The 20,822-nt window shown below is 47.6% G+C and overlaps 1 protein-coding gene across 1 annotated transcript; it reads left to right on the forward strand.

Moving 5' to 3' along the window:
- The first annotated feature begins 1,021 nt into the window (after nt 1–1,021).
- Pcare (photoreceptor cilium actin regulator) lies at nt 1,022–9,155 on the forward strand. The gene is made up of 2 exons (XM_090337584.1): nt 1,022–4,623; nt 8,866–9,155. Exons 1-2 carry the CDS (start codon nt 1,022–1,024, stop codon nt 9,071–9,073), a joined length of 3,810 nt encoding a protein of 1,269 aa, XP_090193710.1. The 3' UTR covers nt 9,074–9,155.
- The last annotated feature ends 11,667 nt before the right edge of the window (nt 9,156–20,822 follow it).

The raw sequence follows: 20,822 nt of genomic DNA on the forward strand, positions 1-20,822 counted from the left end.
CTCCACTGCCCAGGCTGGCGCTGGCTTTCCTAGGAGAAAGATTTAATCAAAAGCCTCTTCCCAGCACAGCATGCCCCCCCCCCCCGAGTTACCATGGCCCACAGTGACCAACTTAAACCTATTCTGTGGCAGTAAGTTTTCCTATCCTCCAGACCAAGAAAGATGGCTTTCCTGCTACCTAACTCGATTTTCTCACATGGAAGAATGTGACCCTGTCTTCCTCAGTCATTGTCTTATTATCTGGAGAGGCTGTCCATCACTCTGGCTGGGCGGTTTAATTGAACAAGCTGCAGAGACAACAGTACCCGTTGTGTCTTTGAGGGTCTGCTCGATAACAGTAAAGTTGGAGCGCAATTGGTTGATTTGCCCTTCACAAACTATGAAGTTCACATCTTTCCCTGGATCTATAATCTTGCAAGCCTGAGATTGTCTGCCACAAATGCATCATCTCTTCCAGAGCTCTTTGTGTGTGTGTGTGTGTGTGTGTGTGTGTGTGTGTGTGTGTGTGTGTGTGTGTGCAATTACAGCTCATTTCTCTAGGCTTCATATGGCAAGGCGTCAGAACAGAATTAAAAGCAGAAGCACGTGCCAAAATAATCCGCTTCCCAAGATAGCAAATGATGAGAAGTTCTATATTGGAACACACTGAGTGCTGACTGGCTAGGGCATGATTAACCTAATAGGCTTAAAGCTCCCACTTGCCATCCACATCTGTCAGGACAGGAGCAAACAGGGGCCCGTAGTCCTCAACACAGCTCCTCCATAACTGTCCCAAGGCTCACTACCAGCACAGGGTTCAAAACGTAGGACAGCTAGATGGCTGATTCAACTTCCCTCGTCACCACTGGCCGAGGAAGTAAAGAAAGCTGACTTCAACTTTCCTCCCTTGCATCCTGGACTTCAAAGGCTGCCGATCTGGATTTGGCAGGATGGACTAGTAAGACTGTCTTTTGCTTCCTTTTCCAAGGTGACTCGGGCAATCGTGACAGCTGTTGGCGGGAGGTGACTGCCGGCTGAAACCATGGGGTGCACACCTTCCCACAGTGATGTTGTGAACAGCGTCGCAAAGAGTGGCATTCAGTTTCTGAAAAAGCCCAAAGCAATTTTGCCAGGGCATCAGGGGAATGGTGGAGGTGGATCCATCCCTCTGTTAGTTAAAAGTTCCACCTGCTATGCCCCCCGAGGGAGCCTGCTCCAGGGACAGAGGCAGACAGAGGAGCCACCAAGCACTAAGAGGTCTCAGACAGTGACTGATGGTCTCTGTCTGCATGTAGGGGAGAGGGAAGGGCTGATCCCTACAGGCCGAACCTCTCCATCCAGGCTGAACAAATCACAGAGCCTTATAGCTAACGGCATTCCAGGCAAGATGGGGGACTCCTATGGGACCGGAGGGGAAGAGAATGAAGAGAGTACTACCCAGGATACCTCAAAGCCATCATACCAGTCAGGCAATCAGAGCCATGCTTGCCAAGCTATCCCACCTGCTCCCGGGTCAGAGCACAAAGTGGACTTCCCTGAGCCCATGGTAAAAGCCCACCAGCAGGCCTACGCCTACCTGCACTCCAGCCTCTCCAGGTACGAAGCAATACTGCACCTCATGCATCAGGCCAGCCAGACCCGAGAGCTGCTACAGCCTATGCTCCGCTTCCTGCTGCTGTGCTTCGAGGAGGCCAGCCGGCTGTGGGGGGAGATCGCCACCAATGGGGAAGTGCTCGTCCGGGCCATTAGGGAGGATCTGACCTGGCCATTGAAGAAAGGAGATGCCTCAGAGCAGCCAGACCTCTTTCAACAGCTGTTACAGTACACAGTCAGCAAGCTACAGGTGCTCCATGGCACGGTGGCCTCTCTCACGGGCAGCTTCCTGGAAGGTTCCAGCAACTACCTCCATTCCACAGCCAGCCACCTGGAGAGGAAGCTGAGCACACAAAGGGGTGTGGAGGAACACCTCCTGAGGGCTCTGGGACAGCTAGAGAGCCTGGCCGGTGGCCATCGGGACCCTGGGTGGCAGGGTCCACCCCTGTGCTCTGAGGACAGTGGCATTGGTGCTGATAGTGAAACGGTGCAGTGTGCAGACAAGCTGGGCAAGCAAGGCAGCTGGGACTTGGCATCAGATCCTGGAGAGTGGGAGCCAGGGATGGCCCCGCACGTGGAGGCCAGACTGTCAGGACATGGCTGGCAGCAAAGTCCATTCTGGACAGGATCAGACAGACCACAGGACTGCCCACTGTCCAGACCGGCTATGGCTAAGGTCCATCCTGTAGCTCAGAGTGAAGCAAGGACATCAGGCCCTTCCAGCACAGGCTCAGAAACTGCCACTCCCAGGCCTTTTGTGGCAGGTAAAAGCATGGCATGGGGCTCCCTGGAGATTGGGGTCCCCATGGAAGCACATCTACCTTCAAGCTCCAAGTTGGTAGGTGCTCTGTCCCTCAGTGAAGGTCAAGACAGCAGCTCCGAGGAGGAAGGCGACACTAGTCACACAAGTCTGTGCGCAGAGCAGGAAAGCACTCCACAGTCCTCCAGACCCCAGTCTTCGCCTGCTGGCCAGGAGAGCCTATTTCAGCCGCACTCCAAGACATTTAAGAACCCTCAGGCCCAGGAAATGATTCTGAAGATGAAAGCAGCCATCAGTGAAAAGATCAAGTTTGTTCCTATATCTTCTGGCCACCAAGACTGGGCTGAGGAGGAGGAGGAAGCTGGTAGGACCCTGGTCCCGCCGAGGCCTACCACTGTCAGCGGCAGCAGGAGGACCCCTGAGAGACAGAGGAGGTCCCAGTCAGAGGGCTGTCTGAAGAGCCACATGGAAGATCCCACACTCCAGGAGCTACAGAGGGTCCAGAGAGATCTCAGCCAGAGGTTGGACCTGTTTTATTCCCTGGGTACTACTCGGGAGGGGCAGAGCCAGGAGCAGCTTCTGCAGCCCAGGGCAGCGACACTGGGAACCCAACACAGCCACAAAGCCAGCTCCAGCAGCACCATCAGCAAGTTCAAGGCCTCCCTCACCAGAAACTTCAGCATCCTGCCCAGTCAGGACAAGAGCTTCCTACACAAACGCAGCCCCCACTCTGAAGGGGAACAGCTCTGGCGGAGGAAAGCTGACAAGGTGCCGAATGCCACCCCCTCCAGTGAGGATGGCACTACTGCCAGGACCAAGGACAGAGGCAGTGGGGACTGTCCTAGTAGAGCATCAGTCAAGAAACTCATTGAAACTTTTAGTCCTTCTAAGAACCTGATGGCGCTGGGGGACCTCAGGAACTCAGGGTCAAGCCCCTGCTTGAAGAAGTGGGGGATTCCCACCATACCCCCCAGATTTCCTATATACAGAGGACTTGCCCCTTTGTATCCAAAGCCCCAAATTTCCCCCACCACACGAAGAGATGGTTTCAAGGTGGGGACAGCCTGGAGGCCTTTAGCACCTATCTGCCCCCATTTACCTCCAACAGAAGCATCCAAGAGTGAGGAGGTAGACTGTGAGACCACAGGCGATCCTGAGGACCTCCCTCCGCCACCTCTAGAAGTCCTCATGGACAATTCATTCGCTTCTCTGGAGCCCCCAGATGGCAGCAAGCTGGCAGGGCACTCTCCTGAAGAGACCCCAACCTCAGAGCAAAAAGAGGCAGGCCCTCCCCGAGCATGGCCTTCTGCAAGGCTGAGCATCTCCATGAGCCCCACTGACTTGCTGCCCAGTAAGGCCATTGCCAGCCCCCCAAAGTTGCGTGGCCCAGGGCCAGGAAGCAACAGAAGTGGCAGCAATCCCAGAAAGCTCACCCCAGATCTGAGCCACACACCAGGAGCCAGCCCCAAGCCACACCTGGAAGCTGGGGCTCAGAGTCAGGTGCAAGCAGAGGTTGTTCGGGCCTCCAGGCATCCCAGGAAGGCACCCCCTGGGCACCATACCAGCCTCATGGCTGGGCAAAGCAGGACCATGGAGCCTAGCCTGGCCAGGCCAACACATTCTCCTGAGTCCTCTGGGAGTCATCTCCCCATAGTCAGAAAGGCCTCTCCCCCAAGAACCCATGGGCTCTCTCAGGCAGACAAAAAGCAGCAATGCATGCCTGCATCTCAAAGACCTGCCCAGCCACGCCTCCCCTCTGTCTTCAGCTCTCCTAGCCCACCCCTCAGCCCTGGAGTCCCCAGCCCATCCATGAGCCCCAGGACACTAAGCCCACAAACCACAAAGAAACAACCTTCCCCACCACCCCAGCACAAGCTGCCCAGCTCCCTCCCAGGGAGCCCACCTGCTCAGTACAAGGCCTCCCACCATCCTGCACATCTCTCCCCATCCCCACCAGCATCCCCTTCTCAGGGGCACAGGGACACGAGGGACCCTGAAGGAAATGATGCCAAAGCATCTGAGAACACAAGTTCCATATTCTTCCCAGCCACTGCCTCTCTCTTTGAAGCTAAATCAACATCCTCAGCAGTCCACCCACTGGCTCCACCACCAGGGCCTGTAGGATGCTGGGGGAGTGGCTCAGGGCCACGGCCAAGGGCAGATTTGCAGAAGAGGATGGTTCTGAATGCCCTCAACCCCCTGCCGTTCATCAGAAAGACAGCTCCCCACCACCACCCCAGAGCCCCTCTTCTGTTGCCTGGTTCTTGGGAGTCTCAGTCTGGCTGTAGCAGGTAAGAAGTGCTTCTGGCTACCACCATTCCTAGCCTGGAGGAAGTTCTCAAATGATGCTGTAAGAGGTATGGGGTTTGCAGCCTGCTCTCCCCTTGACCATGAGTGAATGGTTTTATCTGACATAAAGTTGAGTTCCACTTCTCTGACAGGTGAGAAAATGGAGTAAATCAACCTGCCCTGATGGCCTGATCAATGCATACAGGCCTAGAAGCAGAAGCCAGATTCTGGTATCTCTCATTCACTAAGAGGTTCTCTCTGTGGTTCCAGGATCCTCCTAACACCTAAAATTCACTGAGCACCCCAAAGAGTATTTATATCTACTTACTTTTACTGTGTTCAAAGTTAAAACTGAGAACTGATAAATATTTCAAATGATTGTTTTTAAAGAATAGACCCATTCTATGTTCACACAAATAATATATTCCCATTAAAAAATATTATTTTGAGCCGGGCACGGTGGCTTATGCCTGTAATCCTAGCTAGCTACTCAGGAGGCAGTTCAAAGCCAGTATGGGCTTTGAGATAAGTCTCTGAGACTTATCTCTAACCACCAGAAAACCGGAAGTGGCACTGTGGCTCAAGGGGTAAGGCAGTAGCCTCGAGCTAAAGAGCTCAGGGACAATGCGCAGGCCCAGAATTCAAGACCCATGACTGACAAAAAAAAAAAAAAAAGTATTTTGTTGTTGTTTTGAGAGAGAATCTCACTACATAGCCCAGACTGATTTTATACTCATCATCATCCTGTCTCAACCTCCTGAGTGATAAGAACACCACTATGCCTGGCCAAAAGGCGCGTGTGTGTGTGTGTGTATGTGTGTGTGTGTGTGTGTGTGTGTGTGTTCTCCTGAGGCTTGAATTCAGGACCTGGCATTATCTCTGTGCTTTTGTGCTCAAGGATTAGCATGCTGCCACTTGAGCCACAGCTCCACTTCTGGCTTTTACTGGTTAATTAGAGATAACAGTCTTTCAATTTTGTATGCCCAGACTGGGTTTGAACAACCATCTTCAGATCTCAGACTCCTGCGTAATTAGGATTACAGATGGGAACCACTCATGCCTGGCCAATGAATAATAATAATAATGTATAGTTTCTTTAAAAACTAATTAGCAAAAAGAATAACACTGTCTTACATTTTTGCGAATCTCACTAATGTCTGGCTTAGAAGGGAGACAGCTGAATTCTCAGACCTCTTTTTGCACAGTCTGGTAGATGCCAGAAACATCCCTACCCCGCATTCCCAAGAGAATGAGAGCAAAGAGCAAATAACATTTTCAAATTGGGAAATCGTTTGAACCTGACGAGCCCTCTTGAATTATCTCTCATGTACCCAGGAGTCTGCAGACCTCATTTTGTGATTGGCTCATCCTGGAAGAAATGTCTGACTTGCCCTAGCCCCAAGGACTTGGCTGCACTCCACCACCTTGGGAGGCTTGTAGATAAAGAATGCTCATGAGCACTCGGCACCAGAATCCAGCCACAAGGCTTCCCTACCTGGCCTGGCCGAATGAATTTCTAGTGCACTTTTCTTAGGAGGGATAGTGGCTTGTGTGTCACTAACACCACCTACAGACAGATCTAGGCACACCTGTAAGGGAATAAAAGTCAGTACAGCCATTGCAGGACTGTTAAAAGGACTCATATGCTTGGTGATAATTTTGCAGAATCCATGGGGAACATGTCAATTAGAAAACTTATTAATGCGATGCATCCTGACGCCAGATAAGACAAAGCTAGACCAGCATTTGCCTGTCTGCCTCATGTAAACCAGCAGTTAATTTCTACCCAAATGATAGCCATCGAAGATTTCACAATCTGTCCAGGCATAAATGATCATTTTTTTTCTTACAAAATACGCAGCAATCAATTTTAAATAAGGATGTTATCTCAGGAAAGTTATGCATTATAATAGTTATATAAACTTCTCTAGCCACTTGAAAGAAATGAAATATTGATTATTTTCTGCAAGAATCCTAATGTAATGTTGCTCTTTTTTTACATATAAATGAGCTTCCTACAGCACCAGTGGATTTCATCTAAGAATCTCTATAAATGTTAATGCATTATTCTTCACACTAACTGCTTATTCCGTTATTAGATTTCTAAAACTGTGCCCTTCAGTAGAAGAGCTTGAAAGAACAGGGACAATAAAATGGCATTAATTAAAAACACTAACATTTTAAAACAGCAGGAGCTATAAACTTGCTCAAGAACATAAAAATTGTTCAAGAAGAAAATAAAGCCCAGTCCTCAAGCTTCTCCTGGATACAGGGCATCCAAAAGGTTGTTTTATGTCCTGATCCCAATATGTGGTGGGGAGGCACTTGTAGCTTGAGAGAAGAGTACAATCAAGGTCAGGTAGAAGGTCACTTCCTGCCTGTCAGTATGCCCACACCTCTAAGCCATTTCAACTACCAGTGCCTGGTGGGAAAATGCTCATCCCTCTCCCATCAGCACCCCAAGATAGGAACTTAGTGCCTGAAAAAGAAGCATACTGGCTGTAATAGCTCTGAGCTTTGGTGTCTCTGTGGAAGGTAAGCTTCATTTTCTGCTATCCTGCCTATGGGCAAGCAGTCACAGGGATGCAGACATGGTTGCCCCAAGGTTATGCAACAAGTTAGAGCAGATAGCCAGAGGCTGCTCAGTGCCAGCTGACCCCTTGTGGGAGCTGCTAGGATACAACCCCAAAGTAGTTACCAAGGCCCAAACTCTCTGAGCCCTTGGTGTCTATCTGTGATAGTGGCCCCTGGACCCTATTCCAGGTATGACTTCCTATTTATGGTGCTGTACAAAACAATACCATGGTGACAGTTATCAATTCATTGAGCATGCTTATGCGGCTTATATACTAAGGTTATATCTGGGCGCCACTGGCTCATACCTGTAATGCTAGCCACATTCAGAGGCTGAGATTAGAGCACTGAGGCTCAAAGCCAGGTCAGGCAGAAAAGCCTATGAGACTCATCTCCAATTAACTATCAAAACGCTGGAAGTAAATGCAGCAGTGGCATTCATTGGATACGATGGTGGAAATGAACTCTACAATTTGTGAGTGGGGACAGAAGGAGAAAAACTGGGACAGAATGAGAGAAGAGCTGGCATTATCCAAAAAAGAAATACACTGATCATCTGACTTATCTAACTATAACCCCTCTATCACCTTTAGAAATATATCACTTTTATAATAACAAGTTTTGAAAAGGTGGAAGTGGAGCTGTGGCTCAAGTGGTAGAACACCACCAGCTTTGAGTGAAAAAGCTAAGGGACAGTGCTCAGGCCCTGAGTGCAAGTCTCATGGCTGAAGCACACACAAAATAAAACAAAACAACTCTGTTTCCTCTTGTACTGACATCTTCGATGCCTGATGAGATAGGTGTTCTTATGGCTGTCATTTTAGCAGTCCTGGAGAAATGCTGATGAACATGTTACAGGGCTTACAACTGGTAAGTGAAAGAGCCAGGACTCGAACTCAGGCAGCCAGACTCCAGCCTTTACCAGGAATCCGAAGGCCAGCCTGTGGGTTTCAGAGCTGGTGCCATCCATGCAGACGTGCTCCGTGCCCTAAGATACCCTCTGTACTGCTTTTCTGAAGTATGCCCCGTCAGACTGGGCTTCCCGGGAAGAGGTCCCTTCTGCATGCACAGCCCTCCTTAGCTGTATCGTTCTCAGTAGCTGGGAAGTTCTGTTCTAGTCAACTGCTGGGTGAGGCTGAGCCAAACAGGTCCTGTCTTATTCCATTCAGGAGAAGGGTGGCAGCAGCTACAGAGCAGGTTTTTTTCTTGTGGTTTGGTTTGGTTTGGGGATCTGGGGTGCTTTTTTTTTTTTTTTTGCTTTGGTTTGTTATGTTTGCTTTACTGTCTTGTTGCTTTTAATTCAACTTACCAAGCCTCACCCTTTCCTAACAAGAAGTATTTTCAAAACACAGTAAAGGCCCAGCTCCCAGAGCTCAGTTGCTTTGTTCCAAGCAGCAGGAACCTGCACATAGGGAGCTGGACAGGACTCAACCTGCCAGCAGAAGGGCTGGGAGCTACTTCCAGCACGCAGGCAAGGGCGCAGCCAGGAAGGCCCAGCCTGGCAAGCCTGATAAGGGCGGGCAGAGGCCTGGTGCCAAGGGTAAGTGACTGGGCCTGGCTGTGGGAGAGTGGTGGGGTGGGGCAAACAGAGGAGAGTAGGGAACCAGGAAGAACTGGAAGGAAGAACAGAGACCTGCTGCATGACCTGTCCTTGTCCTTTTTCTTGACAGTGGAGATGGCAGTGTGGAGAGCTCTAAACAAGACACAACACATTGGCACAGAAGCCCCTGTGTACTAGAACTGCAAGGTGGTAGTGCCAGGCAAGCATCTCCCCCCGAGCTCTACGTGCTGGGCCATGGACTGCAGCCTGAGGCCCGGGTCAGTCGCACCCAGGACAAATCCCAGCCAGAGGCACAGCTCCAGCAGAAGGAGCTATGACCAACTGACAAACAGGGTCACCCTGCTGCCTGTCACCCCCGGAGACACAAGTTACCATCTTTGCCCTAAAGATGGTGGGAAAACCAACCGCAATTCTAGAAGGCTGCAAGATGCACTACTTGAGGGAGGGCCTGCTAAATTTTAAACACTCTTTTCAGTCCCAGGGCCTATTTTGCCTTGGGGTTCAAAAGTCAGTCGGAACATAGATCTCACAATGAGCTCTCCCTCCAAGTGTTGGCCTTTTGCTGATGTCGTGATGGTTGTGATTGTTGTTGTTGCCAGTACTGGAGCTTGAACTCAAGGTTTGGGCACTGTCCCTAAGCTTTCTCACTCAAGGCTAATGCTCTACCACTTAAGCACACATCCAGTTGGGTGGCGGGGAGGGGGTGGGGGGGATTAATTGGAGATGAAAAGTCTCACAGACTTTCCTGCCCAGGCTTGCCTCAGTGTCCTGAGTAGCTGGGATTACAGTTATGAGCCACTGGCAACCAGCTATAATGGCCTTACTGGGGGGGGGGGGGAGAATATATTTATTTCATGCATAAAGAGTCTTCTGTTTTACATGACAATGACATCATTTCATCCTCACAAGAATGAATGAATCCAAATGTATTCTCTAGTTTCACAGACAAGTAGAACAAAGGTAGAAGGGCAAAGAGCCCTCTCCCCAGGTGCCTTGCTGGAGTTCATGCAGATAAGAGCAGGAAATTGGTACAGATGGGGATGGGCCTAGACCAGATCTTTCATTCAATGGCATTGTCCTTGATCACAGACCCCTTACAACTAAGGTGGACATATATAGAGTAGGCTAGGAGGTGACACAGCATTGAAATTCCCATTACCAGCTTTGTTTAGAAGCTAATTGCTCCCGACACTCCAAAGACTGAGATGGATTAGAAAACACAGCCCCACCCACCTTCAAAGGCTGCCCAGCCACCACCTCAGCTGCCCTCAGCCTCAGCCCCTCCACACCCACATGCCATGTTTGGGACTGAGTGGATACAATCAAACAAAGGAGCCTGTTCTCTGCACCCAATGGGCTCTGGAGCCCACACTACAGAGTGGGTAGTGCTCTCGGGCTGGCATGCCTGTCTTAGCCCTGCTCCCAGCTCTGGGTTTGTTGGCCAAGTCTCTTCCCAGATCATCTGTTATTTCTAGCTGGAGCTACTTGCATTTCTATGGAAACAAAAGCAAAGAATGACCATTTGTGCCCCAAAACCTGCTCCTGACAAGGAACGAGGCATTTGCTAGGGATCTTGGGATTTTTTTTTCCATCAGATGCTATGCAGTACTTTCGACTTAGAAAAGAATTCACAGCAATTGGGTGATTCAATGCTGGCTGGCTCAGTGAGTTGTCAAAGGACAGGATTTCTCACCCACGGTACCAGCTGGGGTGGGGGAACAATCCTCCATATCAGCTGTAAGGCTGAGTTTGCTTTTTTTTTTTTTTAAGTTGCAGGAAATTATAGACCTCTAATCCTGTCTTGGTGAAACAGATCCTGTGCTCAGGAACAGATCACCCTGGGTCCTATGGCGTCCAGCAGGCTCCCACAGGACAGAGCTGTTGATTCTGAGTAAAGGGATCTCATCTAACGTCTACTTGTTAAAATGAGGGAGACAGGACACCTGAAGAACAGATAATTAAATGACCCAAAGAGAAGACATTCACCTCCCCACTGGGAAATGTCTACAAACTCAGCCATTGGCTCCTGCTTATGAATGCTATTATATTAATCTTAGAATCGTGCTCAGGCCATCAGACTGATTCTGTGATGAGAAGTACCTTTGCTGGGTAGCCACTGAGAACTATCTGGGCTGAGACAAGTGACATGATGCCTGCTTCTATAGAGCATGGAAGCAAGCTCTGGAGGAGCCAGGTCCAGCTGAACTAGTGGCAGCAAACGCAAGTGGTTTTGGAGCAACAGCTTCAGGGAGCATTGGTCATGCTCCATGCTAGGATTTAAGGATAAGATTCATGGAGATTTAAAGATGTCAGGCAGGAAGCCCCTGCCTGCCTTCCTGCCAGGACTGCACAATTCCTTACCACAGTGCATGAGGGACTGGGGTGCAGGTAGGGTGTAACCATGGGCGGTATAAAAAGTCTAATTTCTGGTCCCTGAACCTGAAAGTGAGCCAGATAAGCCTGAGGAGAAGTGAGATGAGTCACCAGCCCAGCTCCTCCTGGCAGAAGGCCAGGCTGGGTTAAGTTCATTGGTAGTGAGAGCTACAAGTGAAGAACTGGAAACCATGCATCCTGTTATGTCATAGGTGGGTCAGCATCATGAAGAACTCCGTAGGATGAGTTTAGCATGAATTACTTCGGCTGCTTCCCACAAATGTGCCAGGCAAAAAGCTCTCAGTGATTAGAAACTGCCCCTCCCTCAAGCCAGGCTGGTAAACAGCAAATGCTCAGACCTGCCAGGCCATGGGTACAGAGAAGGCAGACACCTGTTTCCAGTTCCTACCATCAGCCATTGAGTATCTGAGACTCCTCCTGCTCCTTCTGGAGAACTTTTCCACTTACTAAACACTTTCCTATGCCAAGACAGTTCTGAGTTCTTACCACATGCTCCTCCTTGTGATATAATGTCGGGCCTCAGCTGCTAGCAGGCCCAGGGAGACAATGAGTGACCTTGGGGCCCATAGGCTTTGGGAATTCCAAGTCAGCTTTTCCTAGGGCAGATAATGAAGGGTTGCCAATCAAGTTCATAAGGTTGTTTCCTTGTCCATTGAGCTTCACCTAGCTTACATTACAAGTGGCATTATGGTGTCAACTCAATTGTGTCTCTCCTAGGGACCAAGTCTATGGTTCTGCCTCCAAGGGCAGAAATGATGACCACAAAGAGTAAGTTCAATTCCACAGCTTCTCAAATGGGCCACTCTATTTTGAAGGGGAAGGGAGTAACTGGAGTTTGAATTCAGGGCCTTGCGTTCAAGGCAGGAACTCTACCACCAGCCCTTTTTTGCTTTGATTATTTTTTAGATAGAATCTTGAGCTTCTGCCTGGAGCTGACCTGAGATCAAGATTCCTCTACCTGCAGCCTCTATTATAGCTGGGATTACATTGTTTGTGCCGGCTTATTGATTGAGATGAGGGTTTCACTAACTTTTTGTCCAGACTGGCCTTAAACAGTGATCCTTCCAATCCCACCTCCCTGAGTAGCTAGGATAAGAGCTGTGAACCACGACATCCATCCAAGGTTTTTCTTACTCTCACTCTTCCCCTCCACCAAAGAACCTTATCTTTACTGAGCCAAATCCACTTCCTTTGAACAAAAGAAAAATGAGGGGTGTGGGGGGTGTGGCCAATGGACTCAATCTATTAGGATTCATGAGTATGATTTTTCTTCATAGAAGTAGAAATCATTAAAGGAATGCTAAATACAAAGATAAGAAGATCTCCCCACAAATCAATTTAGGGGGTGCATAACATACTACCCATATTCTTATTGGGCCGACTCCCCTCTGGGAATGCACAGCCATCATTATATCCTGCATTCTGAAGGGGAAGACAGAGCTGAGGAGAGGGAGGTGCTAGCCCAGCCTTTACCCAACACATTAGTAACACAGCACACAGATCTGCCCCAGGGGAAAAGCACAATTTTCTGATTCCAACAAAAGGATTCATGGAGTAACAAAAAAGCAAATATAGTGTTCTGGCAGAAGAGTTATAGCTTTTTGCAAGTATAAATACAATCCTCATGATGAACCATCTCTCTGTTTGGGTCTGCACTGTTGTTTACTATAAGCAGCATGTGTTTTCCTTGCTACACAAGACCCAAACCTAAAATAACCCATGTTGATAGAAAATGAAGGGCAGACAGACCAGCGAGAATTCCTTTTCATTGTGAAGAGCTTATGTTTGGCAAGGCTTACTTCATAAATCCTACAGTGTGAATGAAAGAGATTTTGAGAACGGTTTTCTATTGCTAAAATGAACCAATATTTTGCATGTGTCAAGGGAACGGGTCCAGTAAATTATACGTGTTGACTTGTTGGGCAATTGATCATCTGGTCATCTGTATACCACTGCCAAGTACTAGCTTTCAAAGGAAATTTTTGCAAAGGTAATATATTTTTAAATAGCCTCACATCAATACTGTCATAAAATAAATGTGTTCTGAACCTATATTAGAACATGTTATACTGCACTATCGTTTACTCCCTGCGCCTACCTGAAGCTTAAATAAAGTTCCATCAATCCCAGCAGACGTTTTTATGAAGTGTAATTAAAGATGCATTGCACAGAAAAAGGAGCAAACAGTTCATTCACTCGGCTCTCTAATTCAATTTTATGGAGGGACCTGGCCTGCCGACTTGATTACACTCATGACCATCAGAAAGTCACACCGCTCACCACCTGTGGGCCCTGCTAGGGTGGCTGTAGCTTTCCACTGATCTGGCCAGCCGGGCTCTGAGATAGCATTGGGACAAGCAGCATCTGGGATGGCTCGAGTGAGAGTCCTGGCAGGGCTCATTTAATGCTCTGCCACACCCAATAAGCCTCCATGGGAAAGGAACTAAGAAAGGAGGAAAGTTCAAGGAGGAGAGATATGGGAAAGGGACAGCTGTAGGAACCTCAGTCCTGACACCTGCATCACTCTCTGTGGCCGGGTGTCTCTGGGCCTTCGCTTCATCTGCAAATCAGCAGTCCTAATGCAAGCCTACTCCTCCTGCCCTCTTCCATGCAAGGATGCACTTGGCTTTTCTATATAGCTCTTTCGAGCCTTCTTTGCAGAACTGAATCCACAATTTCAACTGGCCATCTGTGTGTGTGTGTGTGTGTGTGTGTGTGTGTGCCCACACACTAGTATTAGAGCCTAAATTTGGGCCTCAGCATTGCCCCTTAGCTTTTTCACTGCATTCTACTGCTTGCATCAGCACTTTGGGCTCTTTGGGATTTTTTTCTTTTTTGTTTTTTGTTTTGCCAGTCTGGGGCTTGAACTCAGGGCCTGCGCACTGTCTTTGGGCTTTCTCAAGGCTAGCCTCTACCACATGAGCCACAGCACCACTTCCAGTTTTTTTTTTAGTACTTCCCCCCCCTCCTTTTAGAGTTGCCTGGTTTTTTGTTTGTTTGTTTGCTTGTTCTGGTTGGTTGTTTTTGTTGTTTTCTGTCAGTCCTAGGGCCACTGAACTCAGGGCCTAAGCACTGTCCTTGGACTTTCCTCAAGGCTAGAGCTCTACCACTTGAGCCATAGCACCACTTCCAGCTTTTTCTATATATGTGGTACTGAGGAATTGAACCCAGGTCTTTGTGCATGGTAGGCAAGCACTCTACCACCAGGCCAAACTCTGGGCCCTAGAGTTCCTTGTTTATGCCTGGAGAAAGCAAAGAACCACTGTCAACTCAGAAAGAATTGATATTCTTCTTTAAAGGATTTCAAGTTTGAAAGCAAAGAGATGTTAATATATTTTGCTTGCAATTGCAAGTCCATGTGGTAAATATATCAAATGGAAAAAAAAACACACACACACACACACACACAAAAAAAAAAAAAAAAAAAAAAAAAAAACTTCTGAATCTCCTTTATCCCCACTTGGTGCCATGGATGGCTTGTCAGTCAGATCGACAGTCAGCAATTACTTTGGTTTCTAAATAGCAGGTTTGATGGGCACACAGGAATGAGGTGAAAGCTAACAATTATACCTTCTTTGTAACATTCCACTTTTCAAAAAGTATTATTTCACCATGGCTTCATTACATTATGTGGGGGTATCCTATGAGATTATAAGCAAAGTATTCTTTCAATATATTTTACAAATGAATAAAAAGTGAAATGGAGAGCTGGTAACTGTGTTCCTCCAGAGTTGAGTATATATTTATGCTTCACACCTGTAATTCTAGCTCCTCAGGAGGCAGAGGTAGAAGGATCAGAGACTGAGGCCAGCCAGAAAACCATGAGATCCTATCTGAAAAAAAAAAAATGGAAAAGGACTGGGACAAGTGCTCAAGTGGTAGAGCCTAAGTACAAGGCTCTGCATTCAATCCCCAGTACGAAAAAGACACGTCATCAGCTAGTGGTAGAGCAGTCTGCTAGTCTCCGACTAGCCTCCATCCCAGCATCTGCTACAAGCAGCATTAGATGACTTCAGAGGAGAGCTCTAGAAACAGACACCACAGCCTTCCTTGGTGGGGGTATGGAGTGGGGGGGGAGAAATCTTCACTCTTTCATTTATAAATAGGAAATGATTCATCTTCAACCAAACTCCAACTATAATTTTAGCCATTTCTCTTAAATTAGCTTATATGGAAACTCAAAGTTTCCACTGGAATTAAAAAATAATCATCCCAACTGCTCCCCACCACTCACATTCATGTGCATGCATGTGCACACACACACACACACACACACACACACACACACACACACACATGCACGCACGCACGCACGCCCAACACACATATCAAACTATCACTCACAGTAAGATGGAAAGAAGCTAGAAAAAAAGGAAGGGAGGGAAGGAGGAAGGGGAGAAGAGAAGCTAGGTGCTGGTGGCTCCTTCCTATTATCCTAGCTACTCAGGATCCTGAGGATCAAGGTTCAAAGCCAACCCAGTGAAACTCATCTCCAATGAAGCACCAAAAAGCCAAAAGTGGAGCTGTGGTTCAAGTGGTAAAGCACTAGCTTTAAGGACGAGAGCTCAGAAACACCACCCAGGCCTGAGTTCAATCCCCAGTACCAGCACATGCACATACCAAAAAAATTAATAAATGAAATGAAAAGAATTTTCCTCAAACATCAAGTGACAATCCCCACCATCAACAGCTGCAGCGCCCCTCTTCTAAAGACGGCACCCACTTTACTGCCAGACCCTCAAAGCAATGAAAGCCAGTGGATGAGACAGAAAAGAAAATATAGAACCTGAGAAACAAATTGCCTTCATGAGAATTATTTTTCTAGCTTTTTATTTTCCTCCCTCTTTGGAAAGGGACAGGATTGGCTATGTTTATAAACCCCAGGGCTTTTCTAAAGCTACTGTTTAGTTCACAGCTTCTGCCCTCTGCAGCAGCCTTGGAGGTACTGGATCACTTTCCAGATATAAAACTTGTCAAGGAGAACCCAAGGTGATGCTAACAGCCGTCACCCCACACAGAGGTGATTATAAAGCCATGATTAAAACAAAACAAAACCTTCAAATGTCGTAGCCTTCTTTTCCAGGCAATAAGTACAGGAAGACAGCCCACCTCCTGAATGAGCTCTGGTAACCATAGCCAAGCACAGTCCCCATGGGGTCCAGACTCAGAAGTACCACCCAGAGAGCACCCAGGTCAGACACCTGACACTGTCCTGCTGGAGCCACAGAGAACAGGCACAAGGGTAGCGCTCCTCCTCCTCCTCCTCCTCCTCCTCCTCCTCCTCCTCCTCATCCTCCATGGCCCCCACTTAAGAATCACTTTCAGCTGGAAAGGGCATGGCCTCCAGCTGTGAGATCTGACTCAGAGCTATCAGGGAGGGAGAAGCTTATCCAGGTCTTCTCTCCATGGGAGGATGGGGAGTGGGGCTAGCTAAAAAGGCCTGATGACCAAGGACCAAGGGACAGGCAACTGGAGAGGAGCCCTAACTTCCTAGTAGAGCAGTGATTCTTCAAGGTAAGCGCCCAGCTGGACGCCTGTGGCTCATGCCTGAAATCCTTGCTCCTCAAGAGATCTGAGGACTGAAGTTTGAAGCCAGCCCAGCGTGGGCAGGAACATCTGTGAGACTCTTATCTCCAATTAACCAACGAAAAGCTAGAAGTGATAGAACATCATCCTTGAGTAAAAAAAGCTAAGGCACAGGGAAAAAAGCCCAGTTACTCCCAGGCTTACAAAGGATCTCAGGCCCCAGGAAGCCCAAGAACTTTCTCTCTTTTTCCAACCTCAAGACAGAAGAAACTCCACCAAACTCTGATGACTAGCTGATCCTAAAGCAATGGTTCCCAGACATCATGGCCAATGCTTGTCTAGTGCTCCAGGTACCCATAGCCTTGTGTAGGTACTCTTCAATAATTGTATTATCAGTATTAGTATTATTGATGTTGTTGTTGTTGACAAGATCTAACTCAGGGCCACACACTTGCTAGGCAAACACTCTCACTTGAGCCCCACTTCTAGCCTCATTTTGTGTTGGTTATTTTTGAAGCAGACTCTCATTTTATACCCTGTCTGGCTGGGGCTGCAATCCTCCTGTGTCTTCTCTGTGTCACTGAGGGTGACAGGTGTATTCTTTCTGTGCCCAGTCATTGTGCCTGTATATACCCTGTATATCCAGAGTAGCAAGCACGGGCATAGCAGACAGATGTCACCACACCAGCCATTGGTTGAGATGGAGTCTAGTGAGCTTTTTTTTTTTTTCTGGCAGTCCTGCGGCTTGAACTCAGGGCCTGAGCACTGTCCTTGGGCTTTCTCAAGGCTAGAGCTCTATCCCTTGAGCGACAGTACCACTTCTGGCTTTTTCTATGTATGTGGCACTGAGGAATCGAACCTGGGTCTTCGTGCATGCTAGTCAAGCACTGTACCACTAGGCCAAACTCCCACCCCCCTTTTTTTCATTGTATTTTATTGTCAGGTAATATATAGAGGGGTTACAGTTACATTCGTCAGGTAGTAGTTATATTACTTCTTGAACACTGATACCCCTTCTTATGTTTTTGTTCCCCTTTCCCTCCCCCTACCCTCTCCCAATCATCTTGTTTTCCCCTTTCCTTTCCTATTTCAAATAAACGTATATACAATATACCAGGTAACAAAGTCCGTTAGTACACAGGGGATCACAACAGCTCAAAAGCTATGTACACACAGTCATATAGGATGAGTCTAAACAAAATAACTTTAGGATATGGGACCAAGAGGTTTATCTTTGTGATTGTTGTTCTTAATATAATATGTGAAGTTATTTCTTATGTCTTTTTTTCCCATTATGGTTAATCTTAGTGAGCTTTTATGTCAGGGTCTGGCTTCAAACCATGATCCACTGATTCTTCCAAGTACCAGGATGATGAGCTTGAGCCACTGTGCCCAGCTCTTTTGAAGAATTCCCCATCCTCAGCATACACTGTATTGACAAAGAAAATGAGATCAGAGAGGTTGACCAAATACCAGCCAGCCACAGTACCCCAGACTTGAACCCAGGTCTCTGACTCGTCAGTGCCTGGAACCCTAACACACTCCAAAACTGAGAAAGGAGGAAAGTTGGCAAGCCTGAAGCCCACAGCAGCAAACCCATTACCACTTTTGTACAAGCACATTACGTCATGGTTTCCAAACTCAAGCATAAATTAGGATCACCTGAAAAGGATGGGAGAGATGGCATTGGGGAGGAGGAGGAAAGGGAAGGAAGGAGAAAAAGAGGAGCAAGATGGGAGGAAAATGAGGGGAGGGAGGAGGGAGAAAGAGGTAGAGGGAGAGGGGAAGGAAGGAAGGAAGGAAGGAAGGAAGGAAGGAAGGAAGGAAGGAAGGAGAAAGAAAGAAAGAAAGAAAGAAAGAAAGAAAGAAAGAAAGAAAGAAGAGAAGGAAGGAAGGAAGGAAGGAAGGAAGGAAGAAAGAAAGAAAGAAAGAAAGAAAGAAAGAAAGAAAGAAAGAAAGAAAGAAAGAAAGAAAGATGGTTCCATCTAAGCAAATTGAATCAAAAGTCTGAGGGAAGGACCATTTGCCATACTCCATAACTCTTGTGAGACAATTCTAAAACTCAGTGTGAATGAAGACCCATTTGTGCTCCCAGAATGTGGAAATAAGAAATGAAAATGAAAATGGGAAAAAAAATTGGTGAGGACTGACAGCAAAATTTCCTAAAATCTCAGCAATTGCACTTGATGAGAAAGTAAGTCCTAGCAGTTACAGTTCTTGACAAGTCTCTGGTCTATTATTCTCACATTTTAGAAAGAGCAGGAAGGAGTGGAGAGAGAGAGAACAAGAGACTTCTCACGACCCGAGGCCAGGTTCTCCACTCCAGGAGCATCTCCTATGAGCAGAGTTTCTGGCCCTCACACCACCAATGAAAAATAGAGTGAGCCTTGCTCCAGTCTTCATTGTCCTGGAATGGCCTCCCCACTCTGTCCTTGCAGGCCCAGAAGCTGGACAGTAAGGAGCCATTCACCTTGATTTAGAAGCAATGATATGGAGAAGTCTTTTGAAGCTAAAACTCTTAAGACATACCTGGACCGGAGGGAAGGCCAGCAAAGCCCTTGGCTGCCCAGAAGTAGATTAAAACTGAAGGTAGAAAAATAGACAATGCAAAGATTTATATGTTACTGATGTTTTCAACACCTTTGCCCATGAGCTGGGGTATAGAACCTCAGGGACAGGAAGCTTCTGCTTCCGGTTTGTATTAAGCCTACAAGACAGGAAACACGGTTGTGGTTGAACTTAATGTCTGCCTTCTCAGTCAGTGTCCCTGGGCTATTAAAGCTCAAATATCTCCCCACAAATTCCTAAACTATTTTGATCTGTTCATCAATCTTAACATATAGAAAATGTAGGTCCTCAAATCCAGCCTAAAAAGCTTTCTCAGACAGTTCCCCGGCACGGTTAATTAAATTGTATAAAACTTTAAAATTTGAAAACACTGGTGGTAACTTTGGATGATCCTCTTTCTAGCAGGTCATTAACATAGCACAAAGAATGTGGTGCTTGCAGTGGCAAAAATTACCCAGTCACACTTACACTGACAAGCCCGCCCTGGCTGCCAAGCAGTCCATCTTGGCCCAAGCAAGACATAGGGAAGGGCCACCAGGGACACAGCTTTACATGATCCAATTCCCCAGGAAGGCCTCAGAATGGTTGGTAACATGTCACATCTCAGGGACACGTAACCATGGCCAGGTGAGGCCAACGTGCTGCATAAGACTGAGCTCAGCATGTTGCTATGGTTGGGTTCTTGGCCAACACTGAGATGCCACACCCCTTCTGCCTTTCCACTCCCAAACTGCCCCTACCTGTGTGTTTGAGATAATGATCTGAGCTCTAATTCTTCCTGACTACACCATTGTTATCCTGATACTTGCTCAGCTCTAGCAGAACCACTCTTGCTATGTCCAGAGCCTGACTCCCCATTTCCCTTACCAGGACACATTCTCCACCAGTGACTAATATTTGTCTCTGCTTTGTCACACCTGGCCCACAATGTGCCCCAAATGTTCCCTTCTCCCCCTCCCTCACCAACCCCTGCCAGTGTTGTGATTCAGCCCTATTGCAGTAGGCTCTGTACTTGGAAAGATCCTCGATGATTTCTGTCCAGTGCGCTTTACGCTCTTCCACGTGTTCCACATATCAGGTTCCAGCATGAAGCATTCGTTAGAGGCCATGCCAGCTTCTAGAGAAGTTTGTTAGTGCTGCAAATGCCAAACTCCCCTTGCCTTTTCACAAGCTGAGTACATTCCCCCAGAAGGTCCCATAGGGTAACACATACACCACAGAAGATTTTCCAGGACAGAAGTTAGTGGGCCCAGAATGTCTGTTTCACTCACCTATTGACCAGGCCACTAGTATACAGACCAGATTCAGGGGACCAACTCAGGAACTCTGGGTCTCTAAAGGCCTGGGTGGGTGTCACTCAAGCAGGTGGGGCCTCTACCCCCTAAAAGGGCTGCAACTCCTAGGTGTGTGCCACCCTTTTCCTTCCCAGCTCTCTGTCTCAATCTCATCTGTAACTGGCTTTGATGATGTCACCAAGTTTTATTTTATTTGTTTCATAAAGCTACCTCCTAGAACGTCCTCAGAGGTTTGTTTTGTTTTGTACAAGGTAAGAAAAACTTAGAAAAATAAGTCCTTTTA

This window comes from Megascapheus bottae, chromosome 7 (genome assembly GCF_031878675.1).
Source record: "Megascapheus bottae isolate mThoBot1 chromosome 7, mThoBot2.hap1, whole genome shotgun sequence".
Lineage (NCBI taxonomy): Eukaryota > Metazoa > Chordata > Mammalia > Rodentia > Geomyidae > Megascapheus > Megascapheus bottae.